At 52.4% G+C, this 19,546-nt stretch overlaps 1 protein-coding gene across 1 annotated transcript in view; it reads left to right on the plus strand.

The window, feature by feature from the left end:
* Positions 1 to 18,620, plus strand: part of CAPN13 (calpain 13) — a gene marked incomplete at both ends in the record, with an annotated part of 42,683 nt that extends 24,063 nt beyond the window's left edge. The window contains 14 exons of the mRNA XM_080684968.1: positions 3,516 to 3,590; positions 5,284 to 5,429; positions 6,635 to 6,777; positions 7,426 to 7,437; positions 8,646 to 8,848; positions 9,374 to 9,410; positions 9,766 to 9,822; positions 12,753 to 12,810; positions 12,894 to 12,952; positions 14,333 to 14,401; positions 16,162 to 16,237; positions 16,860 to 16,988; positions 18,301 to 18,356; positions 18,570 to 18,620. Of these exons, the coding sequence (XP_080541094.1) occupies positions 3,516 to 3,590; positions 5,284 to 5,429; positions 6,635 to 6,777; positions 7,426 to 7,437; positions 8,646 to 8,848; positions 9,374 to 9,410; positions 9,766 to 9,822; positions 12,753 to 12,810; positions 12,894 to 12,952; positions 14,333 to 14,401; positions 16,162 to 16,237; positions 16,860 to 16,988; positions 18,301 to 18,356; positions 18,570 to 18,620 (1,171 nt within the window). The remainder of the gene's footprint in view (positions 1 to 3,515; positions 3,591 to 5,283; positions 5,430 to 6,634; positions 6,778 to 7,425; positions 7,438 to 8,645; positions 8,849 to 9,373; positions 9,411 to 9,765; positions 9,823 to 12,752; positions 12,811 to 12,893; positions 12,953 to 14,332; positions 14,402 to 16,161; positions 16,238 to 16,859; positions 16,989 to 18,300; positions 18,357 to 18,569) is intronic.
* Positions 18,621 to 19,546: the final 926 nt, after the last annotated feature.

Genomic DNA, 19,546 nt, shown 5'->3' on the forward strand with positions numbered 1-19,546 from the left:
CAGGAGAGCGGAGAGAAGGCCCTTATCCCATCGATGGGACTGATGGGATTCTGTCCTGGTGACGCCGTGTCCTCAGGGTGAAAAGACTTCTTTGGGGGGCAGGGGGTTAGGAAACTGAGGCAAAGGTCCGGATGGATATCGTTTTACTCAGTCCGGCTGGGACGATGTCCTGCCCTACTGACCCGAACTCGCTGTGGCTGGTGCCGGACCAGCACCTTGCTGGAGTAGGAATGGATGGAGCTGAGTGGGTCTCAGATGCCCCTGCTGGCCATGTCCCAGGCAGCTGTTCTCAGGACTAGTCCCTGAGCCCCACCCCCTTGCTGACTGGGCATGAGATGCTGGTTCTGAGGACAGAGGGACGGGGACAGGTACTTGCTCCTCTGGACAGCCGGTGGGGCCCAGCTCATGGCATTCCTCTGGGCCCATAAAGGTGTTCCTCTGATAACATAAAGGTGTGATCCACATGGATCAGCGGCCACAGCAGCATTGCTGGTGGGGAGGGGGTGGGAGTGGGAGAGAGAACAGAATTTGAAAGGCAATGCAAAGCATTCAGACAAACAGAACAGGCCCCAACAAGCAGTGAAAGCACAGTGAAAAGTGAGTTCCAGAAGGCGAATGCACAGGTGGCCAGTGTCTCAGCCCCAATTTTCACCCCGCCCCCTTCCCCCAGAATATGGTCCAGTGGCCCCGGCCAGGCTGTGGCAGGGACTTGGACCCTTTGTGAGCCCTGGTGGCTGACAGGAGAGCCTGCACAAGGTGGCCCTCAGCCATTGGGAGATGGAAATGTGATCAGGTAGAGGGAAGGAAAGCAAGGGTGAGAGGGGAGAGGGAGGAGACAAGCCACATGAATTCACAGCATAAACCTGGGTGTGACCTCAGATGCCCCTGGAGCACTGGGCTGCTGAATCCCCTCCACAGAAGGGGAATGAATTTGCAAAACGAGGAGCCATTGAACAATGTTTTCACTCTGACCCTTTCTCCATTTTTCTTGCCTCTATTCTTCCTTCCTTCCCAAGGCTACCCTTTGCCCTTTCCAATGTAAATCTTAACAACCTTTGGCCCTTTCCAATTCTCCTTCCCAATCATCACCCCAAGCTGGCAAATAAAGCCTGGGGGGTGATATAATTAACCAGAGTCCCCAATTCCCATGTGGCTATGGGGCTAGGACCAGGGCCAATGTCAATGACAGTCCCCTGGGGTAGGAGGACAGGCGTGAATTTGAATTCGTGAGTTGATGTTTTGTTGCCCAGGCCTCCCAGGCTAAATATCAAATGACCGGGGGAGGCAGCAGGGGACGGGAGGTCAGGGACAGGAAGCCTCTGGAAGGCTGGCACATGTTCAGGGAAAGCTTGAATGAGGTTGAACTTGAGTTCAACTTCCAAAAACAGGTATGACTCCCTTCAGGAGAGATCATTGCGAGGGCGGACGCATAGGCCACCTGCTGAGCCAGGAACAAGCTGGCCTAGGGCAGAGGAACTGGGGTGAGAGGTGTTGGGAGCTGGGGCTGAGCCCAATGCCAGCTTAGACGTTTAGATTTACACCCTATGCAGGCCTCTGAGCAGGGGAGGAATGTGTACACTGCAGGGTCCAACTCTGTGGACTCGGTAGGGTCAGGTGTTTGGGATGAACATGGAGGTTCACCATTTCCCATCAGAAACCAGGCTGGAAGGAAGCGACAGGACTGCATGCACACTGTCTCCAGGCAGGTGATCTATTTCCTCTCTCCTCTTTAAAGAATGGGGGCGGAAGCAGAGAGCCGAATGGTCTAGTCCTGGCCACAATTGAAATTTCAGTTGCACACACTTGAAGGCAAACTTGCATGAATCGATAGCGTATTGATTTACACTACATTTATTTTCCCTTACACACTGCAGGAAATGTAATTATCGCTTAATTATAAAATTGCCATTTTACAATAGCACATCTGACTGGCTCAGCCTGCAACCAGGACCTGAGGGGTGGTGCCTGCCTGGCTCTCCCAGCACAGAGGTGACCCCGCCCCCCTTGGCCCTCGAGGAAAGCCACTGGCAGAGAAAGATCTCATTGCCTGCCTGTGCCTCTGGGCCTGTGGCCCCTGAGCATACCATTGAGGAGTGGGCTGTGGAGGGGGTACCTCTTCCCTTCTGCCTGGGAGGGTCTCCTCCTTCACCCCGGGTCCTAGGACCAGCTTTGGGAACGCAGTACTCCATGAAGTGGATAATTTTAATTATTAAGCAAGCAAACAATTAGTGCATGCCTACTGTGTGCCAAGGCATGTGTTAAGCCGTGTGATGATAGCATTACCGTGGTGAGCAAGGCTCACTGAGCGCATGGAAATTGGAGGCCAGTGAGGGGACAGCCAATCAAGCTTCTTTGGAAAAGACCATAATGCTAGGAAAAATAGAAGGCGGCAGGAAAAGAGAAAGACCGAATGTGAGAGGAAATGACTCCATAAAGGAAACCCTAGGCAGGAGCATACAGGAGCTGAGAGGGCCGATGAGGATGTCACTCATCAGGCGGCTGGGAGTCAGAGCTGACTCAAAGGCAAGTAACACACAGACAGTAACAAGTAGCACAGGGTACCCCGTGTGAGACAGGAGTGGGACAGGGCACCAGGAGCTCAAGGGGGGGGGGGGGCATTGACTCAAGGTGGCCTTGGAGTGGCAGAGGGGGACAAACAAAGCTTTCAGCAGAAGTGCCTTTTAGGAGGAAAGAGAAGTGAAGTTCCTGGGTTACAGGACAAAAGGGAGAAAGACTATTACAGGCAGAGGGAGCATCATGGTGAAGGCCAAGGGCAGGAGGGAGGACACTGGGATTTCTAAGGAAGTAAAGACATTCATTCTTGCTGGAGTGTAGCATTTGAGGGTGGGGGTAGGGAAATAGGGAGTGCTCAGGTCAAGCTGGAGAGGTAGGCAGAGGCCAAGGTGCTGTCTCAGGAGTTTGACCTTCATCCTGATAGTGAAAGGGAACTGCTGATGTGTTCTATGCGGGGGAATGCCATACTCAGATTTCTGGTTTAGAAAAATCATTTTGAGGTCAGTGTGGAGAATGGATGGGAAAGTGGGCAGGGCTGAGCCCAGGGAGACCAGTTAGAAGCCGAAGAGGGAGATGGGAGTCTAGGGAAACAGCCATGGGGATGGAAACATGTGGGTGGCTTTGGGAGGGGTTTGGGAGCTGAAATCAATAAATCATTATTATGGGTGATTGGATGTTCTTGTTTGGGCACCAGGAGAAGGCAGAGGGGAGTCCAGTTTGGGACGAGTTGATTTCGAGGTCACTGTGGGGCTCTGGTGGAGACATGGGATGGACCCTGGCATGTATCCACCCGAAGCTCAGGAAAGAGGGTTGGGCTGGCGACAGCCTGGAAGCCATCGGTACATAAAGAATGACTGATCCTGTCATGAGGTAGAATGACACCCTCCACTTGTAACCAGGCACCGGTGGAGGCCTGGGCCATGGGACCCTGCTGGGCCACGTGTGGCTGAGATGAAACGCTCTGGGCGGCCTCACCCTATGGTGTTTCTGTCCACACCCAGGTCTCCGGAGTGGCAGGAAACCCAAGACCCACGGAAAAGCCAGCTGTATAAGAACAAGGATGATGGCGAGTTTTGGTATTTACTCTTCTTTTAAGATTGCATTTTAAATCTTTAACAGTTGCCCACACCCTCAAGCGTTCCCCTTTCCCTAAAGTTTTGTGAGACTAGAGATTGGCTTTGCAGAGACCTGTGTAGAGGGAGCCTTTTTTTCTCTACCAAGCAGACACTTTGAATGGGCAATTCCTGGTGTGTTCTCGCTTTGGGTGACAGACACTTCATCTCTGAAATATTGGAACTTCCAGGAAATGTTAAGGGTAAAAGGAATATTGGCACCGGAGCTTGGAAACCAAGTTTCCTGGAAGCTGGGTGCATGGTCTTCATGCCTGTATTTCCTGTGCTTCTTAATAAATGTGTTTTTACTAGAGGCCCGGTGCACAAAATTTGTACACTGGGGGGGGGGGGCAGGGGGGTCCCTCAACCTAACTTGCACCCTCTTGCAATCTGGGAACCCTCGGGGGATGTCCAGCTGATAGGCCCACTCCTTCCCAGAGAGCGGGCCTAAGCCAGCAGCCTGACATCCTTAGTGCTGCTGCAGAGGCTGTGAGCTCAGCTTCTGGCTGAGCGGCTCTACCCCTGTGGGAGCACACTGACCACCAGGAGGCAGCTCCTGTGTTGAGCATCTGCCCCCTGGTGGTCAGTGTGCATCATAGCGACCAGTCGTTCCACTGTTTGGTCTATTTGCCTATTAACCTTTTATTATATAGGATTGATTTCAGAGAGAAAGAGCGGGGGGGGGGGAATAGAAACATCAATGATGAGAGAGAATCGTTGATCGGCTGCCTCCTGCACGCCCCCCTACTGGGGATCGAGCCTGCAATCCTGGCATGTGCCCTGACTGGGAATCAAACCAGTGACCTCTTGGTTTCTGGAGTGATGCTCAACTGCTGAGCCACACCCCACTGGGCTCTCCTGTGCTTTTTGTTGGGACCTGGGGGCTCCCCAGTTTCCCTGCATGAATTCCAAAAGAGTTGGCTTGGTTCATCACCCAGCCCAGGCTCTAGAGCTCACAGTCAGATACTGGTGTCTCCGCCCAGTGGCTGCTGCAGGACTAGATGTTGTGAAAACACATTTCTGGCCGTATGCTCTCATCTTAAAGGATAAGAGTGACATTTCTCTGGGGGGCTGTCTGGTTTACTCAGTGACACTTAAATGAGATTTAGCGTATGGGAAAAGGAGGCTGGGTCCAAGTAATTAAGAACCAGGGGGATGAATGTAAATTAGAAGGAAAAATATTCCCAGTATCTCCACTTTAATCACAGCATGAGGTGGGATGTTAGGTGTTGAATTCATTTTATTCTGATGATAAAAACCTCGACAAAGAAATTGGCAAAGGGCCCCAGGGGAAGGCGATTTCCTCGCAGCTCGGAGGACTCCTGGCAGAGGGACTGGCCGCCGTCCCGCTGGCCCGGAGCAGCCTGGCAGTTTGAACTGTGGGTCGAGGAGATGGCAGTCAGTGATCAAGCCTTTGCCAGGTGACATGCAAAACCTAGGATTTGCCTCTGCCCTTGTCCTCCCAGCCACAGAAGGGAGCGGAAGGGTACTTAACCTCAGGTGACCCAGAATGAAAAGAAGGCTCTGACCTTGGGTTGGGGAGTGGTAAGTCAGTGAACGCTGCAGCTGACAAGCAAAGGTACAGGGAAGTGAGGGGAACCCCCACCCTGGGGACAAAAACAGTGCTCATTAAGTCACATGTATCTATTTTTAACAGGATGTCGTGTCGAGATTTCCAAGAGAACTTCTCCTGCCTGTATATATGTAACCAGTTTCCAGTCAACCTGGACCTGGGACACACGCCCTATGAAAGATGGTCCCAAATGACGTTTAAGAACCGTATGACTCCAGGGAACACCACAGGTAGTTGTGACACTGGTCATGATCCTGGCAGACAGGATGCTGCCAGCTCTGGCCCCGACCTGGTTTCAGGTCTCAATGGCTCTTGATTCTGACCCATCAGCCTGAAGTTGGATGGAGAGGAATTTGTCAGCCTAAAGGGACAGCAGTACTTCTCCAAGGGAAATGGGTGCTGGTGGGGTGGTCAGGAGGATCTCAAATGTGTCTCCCTGGCCTTTTGCTCTCCCACTGTCTCCCAGGGGCAGAATAGGTCCATTTCCAGGACAGTGGGGGGTGGGGGGTGCTGGGTTGAACTCTGTCCTTGCCACGTACTGGCTTGTGACTCTGGGAATGTTGCTGGTCTCTGTCCTCCGCCTCCCCTCCTGTGAACAGTGGGGTTGGTAATCCCTGTCTGGCCCTAGACACCACAAGCACCACCCAGACGTAAGGGCGAACATTCCTGCCCCAGGTCGACGTGTCCTGCCGCAGGGCGCTGATGCCAGAGGAAGCCCTCGGAGCCTGGCTCCGGGCTCCTGAGATAAATCATGTTGGCTGTGACCCTGGGAGCGTCACCTACTCTCACGGCACCTCCCACTCCCCACGTGTGACAAGGATGAGTGGAATAGCTCCCTGTGAGGGTGACTCTGAGTGTGCTTACATATCCTGCATAGGACAGGCTGTGAAACAATGTGTGTGTGTGTGTGTGTGTGTGTGTGTGAGTGTGTGTGTGTGTGTGTGTGTATGAGTGTGTGTCTGTGTGTGTTTGAGTGTATGTGTGTGTGTGTGTATGAGTGTGTGTGTGTGTGTTTGAGTGTGTGTGGGTGTGTGTGCACCTAGACATGTGCATCCCCTCTCCTTGGCACCTGCCTGTCTTGAATGGTTTGCTGAATGACCCCCCCCTCCCCCGCCCCAGGGTGTCCCTCTTTCAACCTCCAGGCTCTTCACTCTGCTGGTCTCATCTCTGTAGTTTAAGAAACATTTCCACCAAGTGGTGAATGTCCTCCTCCTCCTTGTTTTTAAAAGGAGACCGAAGCTCACAAAATAAAGAAGCTTGTTTCACAGCTAGTAACTGGACACTGGGGCCCGGGCCTTAGGTCTCCACACCCAAGGTTCTCACCACCCCCAGGGCTCTCTGAACTTGATGTGTCTCTCCTCCGCCCTTCCCCCCACCCAGAGTCCAAGGGGCCAGGAGCTGAGCTGAACTCCAGCGCCAGCTCTTTCTCTTGCAGAAGAACTTCAGGGGGACACACAGTACATCTTCTCTGTGCCCGAGAGCGTGGAAAGCAGCAATGTCGTTGTGTCTTTCAACATCATGCCGCAAAATGTAAAGGCAGAAGACGAGAAATTTCCACTAAACTTCCAGGTGTTCAAGGTAAGACCGCCTGCTTCAGGGTTTGTCCTTTCGGGACATTCGTGTCCACCTGGGGGGGAGGGGGGCGTGAGAGCAGCCAAACAAGCTAGGAGATGTCACTAAACCACAGCCTTGGAGATACAACCCAAAGGGGCTATGGAGTTCATCCGGTCCAGCTCTAAACTTGCAGGAACACCTGACACAGAGAGGAGATTAGACTTGACCAGGTTTACAATGGGACACACCCACCCACGCCAGCATTTCCTGGTGTGCCGCAGCTCTAATGCTTGTTGCTGAAACCGTGGTCCCGGTCTGTCTTACCTCCAGGCCTTATCAATGTCTGGCTTTTCCTCCCAATTCTGTCATCATTGCTGTGAGGAGTAACCACATCTGGCTGAGCTGACAAAGGGCGAGCCTCCTCCTCTCAGTTACCTTCTCCCCTCCTTCCTGTCCTCCCCCTTCCTGCTCCCCACAATGGGTTCACTTTCCTTTTTCACAGCTCTACGCAGGCAATGTGCAGTGGTCCCCACTCATCCCTGGGTGTGCCAGGCAACAGGCGGACCACACAGAAAGAAGGAATGCAGGGCCCTGAGCCGGGCTGCTAGGATCTGCTTGCCCTTGGGTATTGATTTGGGTTTCTGAATCTGCCTTTCTTCTTCTTCCCCATAGGTCGACCCTCAGGTATGGCTCACTGCCTCCCTCACTGGGCTTCTCACGCCTTTGTTGTTGTCCTTCGGCCAAGTGTTACAGACTGACACCCATGGACCAAGAGCCCTCGCCAGGCCCCCACATTCACACTTCTTGCTGCCATTGAGCAAGTCAGTTCTGCAGGATCAGGAGTCTGGACAGGGCAACGAGGGTCCGGTGGAGGGGGAGGGCAGGAGAGCAGGGAAGCAGGGAAAACCTCATCTTCTACATTGTAGGGGACACGATACTGACATGTGCGTACATGTGTGCATGCACACACACACACGGAGCCACAGGACAGTGCTGGCTCTGCAGAAGAACTAAGCTCGTCATTACTTTTGCCAGAAGGGCTCAAGCATGTTAGGCTCCCAACCCGCTGAGGCTACTGGGCATGTCAACAGCATCACTTCGGAGACTCCATCCAGAACCCTGGTGCATTCCTGGGACAGCCGCCTGTCTCCTGTCTCATCTTGTAGCACAGCCCTGTTTCCACGCCCTGAAAAAAGAACGAAAAAAAAAAACCCTCTCCCCTTCTCCCTGTTTTTTCCTAAGGCGGAGCTCACAAATAATCATGTCATGCAGCGTAACCATTCTAAATGGAATGCCCATGCTCGATGGTACTGGGGAAAATTTATTTAGTAAGGGGTTTTCATTGTGTAATATGTGTGTGACATCCGGTAATGGAAACTGCATTATATTTATTGTTTTATCTCTAAGAAAATATTGAAAATAAAAGGAAAATGATCAGGGCCTGTTATTCTCCAATGAAAAGAAATTTCAGGGCCGCTGGGAAGATGAAATGGAGGAAGTGCAGGGAGCCCCACTGTGGCGATCCAGAGAGAGCTTTGTAGAAGGTGCGGGGCAGAGGGGCCTGGGGCTCCTGGAGGAACCCAGTGTTAAAACAGTCTCACTGGTTTCCATGAAATTCTTCATATATAAGCAGAGAGGTAAACCCAGAATCCAGGATGCTGTTAGATTTAATGAGATAAAACCGCTTGTCATATTTCTTTTCATTCATTATAGTGTTAGAATCTATATTAAATAATGTAAACCCTCTTGCATTTTGAGGGTTTGGCCAAGCACCGTCTCCCTCGTTAGGGCCTGTTTGATTAATGGAAAGGCATCTGGAAGGTGGAGGGTCTTCCTGGTGGCTGGGATGCAAACCCAGCAGGGCTTTCTCACCATCCCCGTGTTTCCTCTAGTTTCAGCACTTCCGGGAGAGACTGCCATCCACCTTTTTTTCCCGATTCAGAAGTGCTGACAAGGGCATCGTGACTAAAACCAAATACAACCTCACCAAGTGCTTCACGCTGAGCCCAGGGACCTATGTGGCGGTCACGTCCGTGCGCAGAGAAGCAGTTGAGTTCTTGCTTCGAATCTTCCTGAAAATGCCAGACCCTGACCGGTAAGAACCTCTGGGGTTCCAGCTGCAAATTCTACCTAATTCCATTAAAACACATTGTGGAGAGTCCTCGATGCCATGGCAATGGTCAAGACGGGTCAGCAAGCGTGCACCCTGCTGGGCTGCTCAGCCCCTCCTGGACCCGAGGCAGACATCCCCGCAATCATGGCGGTCTTCACAGTGGAGCATGGACGGCGCCTTCTCAGTCCAGCATGCCAGGCAGCCACTGGGCTACCAGTCAGAGTCGAAGCTTACCTGCCATCCTGGCAATGAGGGTTCCTGTCCATGCGTACTTGTGAAAGGAACCACTGCCTAAATGGTTAAGGACCAGATGACCCAAAAGACTGGACATGTGGTCATGATGGTCATTGTCTGCCAACTGTCAGAGCCGCCCACTTCACAGCCTGCTGTGCCTAGGACATTCCACTCAGTTCTTGGCAGCAATGCCCCCTGGGGTGCCCTCCATATGCAGGGCTCCTTTGAACAGTGAGAGGGCATCCTTGTCACACTGTCCCCCTGATTTTCTAGGAATCTGGGCAGCGGTTTCAACCTCAGAGCACTGCAGGTAGGTGTGCAGGAAGGTGGTGGGTAGATCTCATTGGCCACATTCCATCCCCGAGAGCTTCTGTCTTCTTCCTTCTTGCCTCACCACTGATCAATGAAAACAGATATTATAATAGGATGATGATGGCTCAAAGGGGCAGGGCAGAGGAGAGAAGGCCAGGCCTCCAAGGCCAGACTGGCCCCAACCATCTTCTTCCCACCAACTTCCATTTTCCCATTTCCCTAAAGGTTTCACCCAATTGCTGGATGAAGCCTCTGTCCCAGATCCAGGTGGGGGGTTCCTGTGCCCTCAATGTGCCAGACAGGTGCCTTCCTTTTCCAAAAATTTGATGTGGGCTATTTTCCCTTTGATCCAGGCAAGTCTTCCAGAAAATGGCTCCCAACAAAGCATTTTCTACAAATACGCCCAGCAGGTATAGTATTCAGCATGGGGACAGGTAATGGAGGGACCGAAAGAAAGAAAATCTGTCCCAGGCTTTTATCAGAATACAGAGAGGAAAAGTAACTTCAAGGGTTATTTCATCAACCTCCTTCTCTGGACATCTCCGCAACTGATGTGGCTACCAAACTCTGGAGAGAAATGACGTCCCGCCTGGGTGACATCTGGGATGGAATGTAGAGCTTTTTAAATCTGTAAACAAGCAGTTGGCAACATCCCTTGAAATCTTTCCTTCTCCTGCTCTGCCAGCTCCCACCAACCTTGGCATCATTCCTCCCGGGAGATAGCCAGCTGCAGAAATCACCAACAGAACTCTTCCTGCCAAGCAAGCCACCTATGTACACAGGGGATTTTCTTAATGGTTTTATAAACCGTTATAAAGAACTCCTTGACTTGTCAGGATAAAAACAGCTGCCAAGGGCTCTACACGATGGGCTTTTTATCATTAATAATCATGTTGGGTGGAAAGTGATACAGATGATCGTGTGCATGGTGCCAGCCCTGGGTCAGGCAGAGGCCAAGGACAGGACGGATGCCAGACATTCAGACGGCTGCTGGGGCGGTGATGGCCAGGAGGCAGCCCAAAGGGAAATTATTCAGGAGACTGGAGAAGTAAAAAATGTGGCTGGCATGTAGGGTACAGGTTGCAAGAAGCAGCTCAGTATGGACCTCCTTGAAATTAATATGGGCCCAGGATTCAGGTCCACATCTGGGCTGATTCAAAAGGCTCTTGACCTGATACAGTCTGTGAGGTCCTGAAGGCAGGGATGGCATCATATGCATTCCTTGTCCCCAAGACCTATCACTGCCCTTGGCACAGAGAAGATAGGTGCTCAATCAATTTGCATTGAATTAAGAAAGATTAGCTTCCCCTAGAGCAGATGCCCAAGCTCAGGTCACTGCCCCAAGGTGATCAGCAGGACAAGGTTCCTGAGACCAACTTCCTTCAGGGGTGAGTGGCAAATCCTCAATATGGTCTGTGCACCTGCACATCTGAAATAAAAATGATAAATTGTGAGGTGATAAATGTATGAATTCCCTAATTAGGACTTTTCTAAACAACAACCAAATGTCTCTCAGAGAGGGTCACTGGAGCCCATACGGGGACTTGGTAGAAATGAGGCACAGATGCAGCTTGGTGCCAACAGCTGAGAGTAGAACCCAGTCTGGACTCCAATCCCTTCTCATCCCTTGCCCGGACACCCTTGAGCAGCACCAACCCGGCACCTTTCTGCAAAACCTGAAAGCTATACTCAAAAGTTGTGAGAGAAAGAAAAAAAAAAAAGCCCATGTGCTCACTGTGTCCTCTCTCCTGATCTCTGGATCCGTTTACCTCACCTTAAACGAATACAGTGACTAGGACTGCTACCATTACCACGAGTCACCTTCATCAGCCGTGGTAGTGGGGATGGTGCTGTAACCCAGTGGTTACCTGTGGCCAGCAAAGACAGGTTGCTAATGGGGCAGGTCAGGCCCACCCGTCCATCATTTATTTAGTTGGTAAACATGTCCCAAATGCCTAGGACATTCCAAGTGCCATGCTAAGCTTTGGGAATGCAGTGTCCATCCTCGAGAACTTCCACTGAGGTAGTAGAGACAGAATGCAATTCTTTGGGAACTCGTTGAGGCAAAGTTCATCTCCATTCCTATCCCCGTCTCCTCAAACATCCTGGTGGTGACTGGTCCAGGGTCCAGGACAGGGGCTGTGCTGGGAGGTTGGGGGACCTGCAAGAGGGAGATAGGATCCATGTGTCAAAGCTGCTTATCTTCTCATTGGTTGGAGTTCCTCACCAACATGTTAACTGCTCTGCAAAGCAAGGTACCATGTTTCCTTTGAGGAAAAAACTCAGTTGATGGTGGGCACACCAAAAGGACTTCCCTGACCCATGAGACGTTGGAGGAATGACCTCAGGGCCAGTTTCAGACAGTGGCAGAATTTCTGGGGGCTTCATGAGGGGCCATCCTTCTAGCTAAAGTACAGGCTGCAGGATTGTTCTTGCTTTCAGTTCTGTTGTGATGAGGCCAACCCTGGGGACAGCACACCATCTATGGGGTGCTAGTTCTCAGAAGACCCTAAGGAGGCACCTTCTTCCACCTGACCCGGCACCACTCTGCAAAGCCACCTGCTGGGAGGCCTCACTCCAACTCCTTCCCCATGTAAACGCTTTGCCAGGGTGTTAATGTCCCATCATCCCCTCAGCTTTGACCAGGATGATGTAAGAAATGGTCACATGTAGAGCAGCTCTTCTCTGTAAAATCATCATGGAAGACACTGCCTATACAGCCTCTCAGTGTTTCTAATGGAAAATTGAATTCAGTTAACGCCTCCAGAAGTTCATTCCAGGAAATGTTTCTCTCCCCTTAACCTCAATTGCTTCCCCCTTTCTGCTTCAGTGTCTGGGAAGACTAGCATTAAGTAATGGGTTCAATTAGAGCAGTTTCTCTTAGCTTAGGTTCCCAGCATTTTAATCTCCTCTCACCCCCCATACCCAACCCCACACATGTACATTCAATAGTTATATTTTCTTAGTCTCTTTCTGGAAGCAGATGGGGAAACATACCTACGGGGCTGAATTGATTCATTCAGCAATAATTCTCCTAAGGGACTCCCAAATGCAAAGCATGGTGGGGAGGAAGCAAACATTGCTTTCAATCCAATAACGAATGAAGAGATAAATGCAAGGTACCCACACAAGGTATCAACCGTCAGGAGTAATCAGCACCACAGAGGTTCCGGGGAGGGAGTTATTACCGTGGCCCGGAGCCATCAGGAGAGGCTTCCTGACAAAGGTGAGCTGGGCACTGGGTGGGAACTGTGATTAGCAATCTGAGAGCTTTGCAGAGCCAGGCAGATGTGTCCCTCAGCTCCTGGGCACTGGATAATTCCTCCCTTGTTTGGACCAGGGACTAGGCATTGATGCCGCCCAGCTTCAGAGACTTCTCAACCAGGAATTCCTGAAAGGTAAGGACCTGCCGTTCCCAACGTCACCCCCATTGCCGAGCCAGTCCAATGTCACCCTCCCTGACACTTCAGTCCCTCCTCAGGACCTCCAGTGGACACCTTCTCTTTGGATGAGTGCCGGAGCATCGTGGCGCTGATGGATGTATCCTTTGCAGTCATCGACCAGCCCTCCCCATTTGCTCTGTGGGCCTCCCAAGGAATCTAATGAGGGTGTTACAGAACCTTTCTCTCAGTATTTTCTCTTCTTCTTGCTTCTGAGAGCTCACCAAAGGGCCTGGGTTTCTGTGGATTCTAGTCTAACCTTCTAACTCTCCAAAATACTGGTAACTGTATTGCCCTAGCTAGTTTGGCTCAGTGGATAGAGTGTCAGCCTGCGGACTGAAGGGTCCCAGGTTCAATTCCGGTCAAGGGCACATGCCAGGGTTGCGGACTCAGTCCCCACTAGGGGGTGTGCAGGAGGCAGCCGATCAATGATTCTCTCTCATCATTGATGTTTCTATCTCTCTCTTCCTCTCCCTTCCTCTCTGAAATCAATAAAAATATATTTTAAAAAAGTAGCCGCAGCAACAATGACAATAGTTACCATCTATCAAGCAACTACAGAAGCATTGAAACTTGTGGAGAAGTCCTCAGTCTATACGGCAGTTGGACCCCAGGGGCAGATGGGAGACAGGGCCGGCCATCCAGTGACTTGTCCAGTTTCCATAGTCACGTGGCAGAGCAGGGAATCAAACCCAGGTCTCCTGCCTCCCATCCTGGCTTCTTTCTCTGATGAGCCATGTGGGCCCATCCACTGGCAGACAGGAAAGACTAGCTTCCTGTGTGCATAGCCCCCAGCATGCCTGTAGCACTCCCCTTGGTGTGGGCTCTTTCATTCCTAACAGAACTTGATTGGGAATTTGAAGGTCGTCACTGTCAAACAAGAGGACTTCTTAATGAAATCATAAATCAGGCCCTGTCTCTGCCAGCAGATGAATCAAAATGGCCATAGCAGCCCCCCAGCCTGGGGCAGGTAGCCCTGGGGAAGTCACCTCCCCTGCAAAGCAGACGGGTCTTTTCTGCCCTTCCTCCTACTCACACTCCAGGCCCTCTGAGATCCATTCTTTTCTTTTCATCAGCTCTCATGAAACCCATCAGTGGAATGGCTAGGGCTGGCTTTAATACATCCATTCGCATGCACACCTGCCCCATGTTCACGTCCCGTGCTGTTTCAGGAGTTGCCATGACCCCCTCAGGCTCCTCCCCACTCAACTGGTGAAGGCTGTGGTTGGGGCTCTCTCTCTTCCCCTGGATGCAAGAGATGTTGGCCTCCCCTTTCTCGGGGCTTTCTTCTCCTTCCAATTCTCCATTTCCCCTTGTAAAATAAATCTAAGCCAGGTCCCTTTCAGACGCAGTAGGAGCCAGCTGGCGTGAGGCCCAGTCCCATCCGTGTCACTAGTTGAAGGATGGAGGGCTTGTTGGCAGGACCTGCGGCCCCTTCGCTCAGTGCACACTGGACTGGTTAACTCTTAACTCCCGGCAGCTGAAAGTGAATGGACAGCTCGACCAGGAGGAGTTCTCCAGGCTTTGGAGCCGACTTGTCCGCTGCCAGGTACCGGCATGCTTGCTTTGGACTAACACTCTTGTTCCATCCCGGTTAGCAGATATTAGTGGGCACTTTCTCCTGCACCCAAGATGAGGGGTGCAAAGAAAAGGAGCCTCACCAGGCCTCAAGGAGAACTCCCCTTGTGTGTGGGGAGACGTACAGGCACCACCAGAAGGCAGTGCCCAGTGGAGTGGCAGGGTGAGGAACGCTCTTGGAGGGTGGAGAAAGGGCTCACCATGGAGTGTAGCTAAACCACCAGCTAACCTTGCCCGCACATCCCTACCCCGGCGCACGGCTGCATCCCCAGGCTGCCAGCTCACCTCCTTCCCTGCCCCTCCACGTGCTGGAAGGTACATCAAAACCACAGATGTGTGTGGCCTCCCCAGTGCTCAGGACAAACTCTAACCTCCTCGGAGCTGTGCAAGAGACCCACTGAGTTATGACCCTCCTTTAGGGTCCAGGAGAGGCCCTTCCACTCCCCCACACACCCCTGCAGACCCCAATTAGGAGACTCCTTGCTTGTCCTCCCTGCACTCCCAGCCTGGCCAGCACCCAACCACCTTGGGAGTCCAGCTCAGACGCACCATCTCTTTAGGGCCTCCCCCGGGGGTCTTGCCCACCCCAAGGTCCCATGAGTTCTCCCTTCAGCTCCTAACACTTGAACTCGCAGCAGGAAACTAAAGTCCCTGTGTGTGTGGCTACCACCTGATCCCCGACTTGGGTCATTTGGGTTCTCACAGGCACTGCAGTGGCTGACATGCCCCCCCATTAGGTTGTGGGGTCCTCCAGGGCTGGGGATCCCTCATAGCCATCTTCCTTCCCCACTGCCTTCCTCAGTGTCTAGCACACAGTAGGTGCTCACAGTGCTAAACAAATGACCAAACTATGAATTACTGAGTGAGTGAGGGGATGAATACCTCTCTGAGAACACTCTACACTTGGTGGTTATACTCACCAACAAAGCCAGGTAAGGCCAGAAAGGGTGTGTAAGCTGCTATCTCACGCTGACTGTCTCCTGAAGTCGGCCTCAGACACACCAGCTGGAGTCCCACGGCCTGCATGCTTAGCCCAAAGCGGTCCCTCCCCTGCCTGGGCATGCTTCCTCACCTGTGAAGTACAAGGACCATCAGGGTTAGTGTGCAAATCGGGGAGAGGCAGGGCTGTGCTGGGAGAGGGAGAGCCCCCTGTAGAGGGTGAGGCGTTGGGGTTGCTATGGCCTGGGACCGTGCTTGGTCCTGGACACAGCCCTCGCCTGCCTTGGTGCTCACTGTGCGCAGGGCACTCTCCAGGCACTTTACAGATATCAGCGCATTTACTCCCCTCCCGGCAACTCGCCTAGGAGCCAGGCCCCTGGGCCTGTGCTGCAGATGGGGAAGCAGGCCTGGGAAGATCCAGTAACCTGCCCAAGGCACACCCCGGGCTGTAAACCAGCCTGTGCTCTTCACCACCCTGTGCAGACTCTTTCCAGAACTCTCCAGCTCCCCAGAGGCAGCGAGCTGCCTGAGTGTCAGGAGCCCAGTGCAGGGTGAGGGAGAGGAGAAAGCAGGATGGGAGAGGGGACTGGGGAAGAAGAGAACCCCCTAGCCCGGCATCTGGAGGTCAGAGTGGGCTGCCTCCCCGTCCCCCGCTGGGTGCCCTGCCTGCCTCTGAGCTGAGCCTCCAGGGATGGGAAAGGGATTTGCTTGTGGGATCTCCCGCTACCGGGACGTCCTCTTCACCATGGGCACTGGGACTCACGCAGGCTCCTGGCTTCTTTTCCGTGTCAGAGCGTTTTCCAGAACGCCCAGAGGAATGCGGGCGCTTTCCTGAGCTCGGATTTGTGGAGGGCCATAAAGGATACAGGTAAAGCAGGGGACCCTCTGAGCCCTGATGATGGAGGGGGCAGCATGTGGGCGGGGGGGGGGGGGAACACCCCTCGTGGGCTGCAGCAAGGCTGGTGCAGCGGAGCGGGCAGTCAGGACCGGCAGAGCTGCGGCTTCGTGGCCTCCCCTGGTTTACACCGGCCTCTGGGGCCTCCAGCTCTGGGCTCAGACTCTGCCTCCTTTGCCTCAGTTCTCACGTGCCAGTCAATGTTGCCGGCTGCCTTCTCCCAGCACAGCTCTAACTGTGAGAGAGTAAGCCACGTGATTGAAACCCTACCACCAAGTCGCCCTCGGGGACTCTTCATCTTGGCGCCTGGGCCTTCAGGGTTAAACCCCCACGGGCAGGCTGATGCGCTCCACAGAGGGTTTGGGGCTAAACAAAATCAACAGCATCTCTGCTTCAAGGAGGCAGAGCTTCCAGTCTTGGGCTAAGGATGCAGCCCTGCAGGAGAGCCTGGTAGTCAGGCACAGACTTGTACTCATGTCAGCTCATTCAATGGTCTCCATGACTCTGGAACTGGGAAGGGCAGGAATCGCCGTCTCCACTGTGCCATGTGGGGAATGGCTCATACAAAGGTTAAGTCAGGAAACCTGTGGCCCAGACTTCCTTGCAGGGATCTCCGTGAGCAGCGAGCTGCTGGATCTCATGGCCCTCAGGTACAGCGACAGCGCCGGCAGGGTCAGCTTCCCCAGCCTGGTCTGCTTCCTGATGCGGCTGGAAGCCATGGCGAGTAAGTGTCACCTGGGGACATCCTGGAGACCTTCACAGTGACCAGAAGCACAGGAGAGGACCAGGGATGCACTCCTCCCCAGCCTGGGCAGTGGGTGGCCTGGAGTCCTGCCCCAGGAGCTGTTGCCCCCAAGAGACAGAGCCAACACTAGCCTGCTTAGTGGTGTCATCGGCTTGTGTCCCCGGCCTCCCATCTGCACCCTTTTCTCCCCAGGAGATTCCCTTATCCCGCGGCTCTCGTCTCCTCATCACCCTATTTACTCAGTGCTTCTTCCAGGGTCAAGGCTGAATCACTGGGTCCCTCTCCAGATTGTGTTTATAGTTTAAACCTGCTCTGTAGTCATGCAGCGAATGACTTGGTCTGCAGGAGGAATTGCACACGCCAGCAAATAGCTGGGGGCAGGAGGTCTTTCCCCAGGACTCAGAAACTCAGCTATGTCGGCCAGAGGTTTGACACTTTTTAGCAGCATACCCCTTTGCTGTAAATGAAATCTTATGGGAAACCCCAAGCTACAAAATAGCTCAAAATGGACCTGCTGTGGTTGAGGTAGCTGTGGCATCTGGCCCCGGCTCTAATCCTTACACCGCTCTGCCTCGTGGCATCGCTGTAAACCCTACTGCTCTGAGCTAGACGATTCATGTTAAGATGGCGAGAACAGCCCTAGCCGATTTGGCTCAGTGGTTAGAGTGTAGGCCCACGGACTGAAGGGTCCCGGGTTTGATTTCAGTCAAGGCAAGGCACATACCTCGGTTACAGGCTCAATCTCCGGCCCCGGTTGGGGTGCGTGCGGGAGGCAACCAATTGATGTGTCTCTCTCACATTGATGGTTCTCCCTCTCTGTCTCTACCCCTGCCTTCCACTCCCTCTAAAAATCAATGGAAAAAACATCCTCCAGTGAGGATTATCCAAAAAAAATAAAAAGATGGTGAGAACAGAGCCCTGGGCGGGTAAATGAAAAGCCTGAGGCATAAACCTGTTCCAGAGAGTTGTCAGTTGGATGAGGGAGGTTCCCCAAATGATGCCCCTGAAATACTTCCAAAGACAGGCCCACACTGCCCCACGGCCAAGTGCGGAGAGGCATAGGGCAGGGAGACAAAGAGGGAGAGAGGCATGTGGGCTGGAGCAGCCAGAGCAGTTTCGAAGACTTGAGCCCAAGCTGTCCCTGGAAAGAGAAGAGAAAGGGCGGGGTGGGGGGGTGGGTGGGGCAGGCAAAGCATCCTGTGGAGAGGGAGAGAGTTTCTCTGGCTTCACACAGAATCGCCGCATTTGCTTTTATACGGGCCTGTCCTGATTCCTCTCCTCTCTACCCTAGAGACTTTCCACAAACTCTCCAAGGATGGAAAAGGACTCTACCTGACAGAAATGGAGGTGAGCCGCCTTGCCCTCCCAGAGACAGGACCAGCCCAGCCCTCCTCTCCTCCCCAGATTCCAGGGGCATTTTTCTCCCTGAGGATATTGAACCGTCTGTCAGAGGCCAGCCAAGCTGCCGGCCCCCCTGCCTCCAATTACTGCCTTTATATATTGCTGGCTGCCAAGGCTGCTTTAGGAGCTTGGCAGACAGATTTTATTTTTTTCCGATAGCTTAATAAAGCAGAAGATTATGTGGAAGTCATAAATCCAAGCGGGAACTGAAGCACACCTGCTGGGCTCACTGTACATTAAACTTCCTCCCATTGAGTTTTAGAAAGAGCCTCCTGGCCCGGCCAGCTGGTCGACCTCATCTGCCCTCCCACTGCCTGGCAGTGCAGGGAGTAGCAGGAAATATGCTGTGACAGGGGCGGGACCTCTGCGTGGGTTGGAATTAGCCAGAAAGGGTTGATGAGACTAGACTGAGATCTTTCAAGGGAGGAGGGTACCATTTGCCCTGATCTGTGTTAAGCTCATGAGTGTAAAGACTGGTTGTAATGAGAATGTTTATTTCCTAGTGGATGAACTTGGTCATGTACAACTGAAGCAAGGAGTAGAGCAGACCCCAGAGTCCAGGTAAGACATGGCAGCTTTAGAATCATTTCTTCTTGGGGCCCAATTCCCCTTCACCTGCACACAAGACCTTCTCCCAGGGAACAGCCTCCCAGAGGTTAAGGAGCCCTTATTTGTGTGAGCCAAGGGGGACCTGAGGTGTTAAGGCCAGGGCTGCAGATTTCATCCAAGTCATGGAGACCAATGGGCATTCATGAAAGAGAATGGCCTGAAAGTCATGAGTAAGGGATTTAGAATCTGTTTTTAAAATCAATTTACTTTTTATTGAGATATGATTGATAGTTAACATTGTGTTAGTGTAGTTATCTAACAATGATTTAATATATGTATATATTATGAAATGGTCACCACAATAAGTTTAGTTAACAACTGTCACCACTCATAGTTACAAATTATTTTGTTATGATGAGAACTTTTATGATTTACTCTCTTAGCAACTTTCAAATATACTAAATGTTGTTAACTATAGTCACCACACTGTACATCCCCAGGACTTATTTATCTTAGAACTAGAAGTTTATATCTTTTGACCACATTCACCCATTTTGCCCACCCCAACCCCCACCTCTGGAAATGAC

Source organism: Plecotus auritus (genome assembly GCF_963455305.1).
Source record: "Plecotus auritus genome assembly, chromosome: 8".
In the NCBI taxonomy this organism is placed as follows: domain Eukaryota; kingdom Metazoa; phylum Chordata; class Mammalia; order Chiroptera; family Vespertilionidae; genus Plecotus; species Plecotus auritus.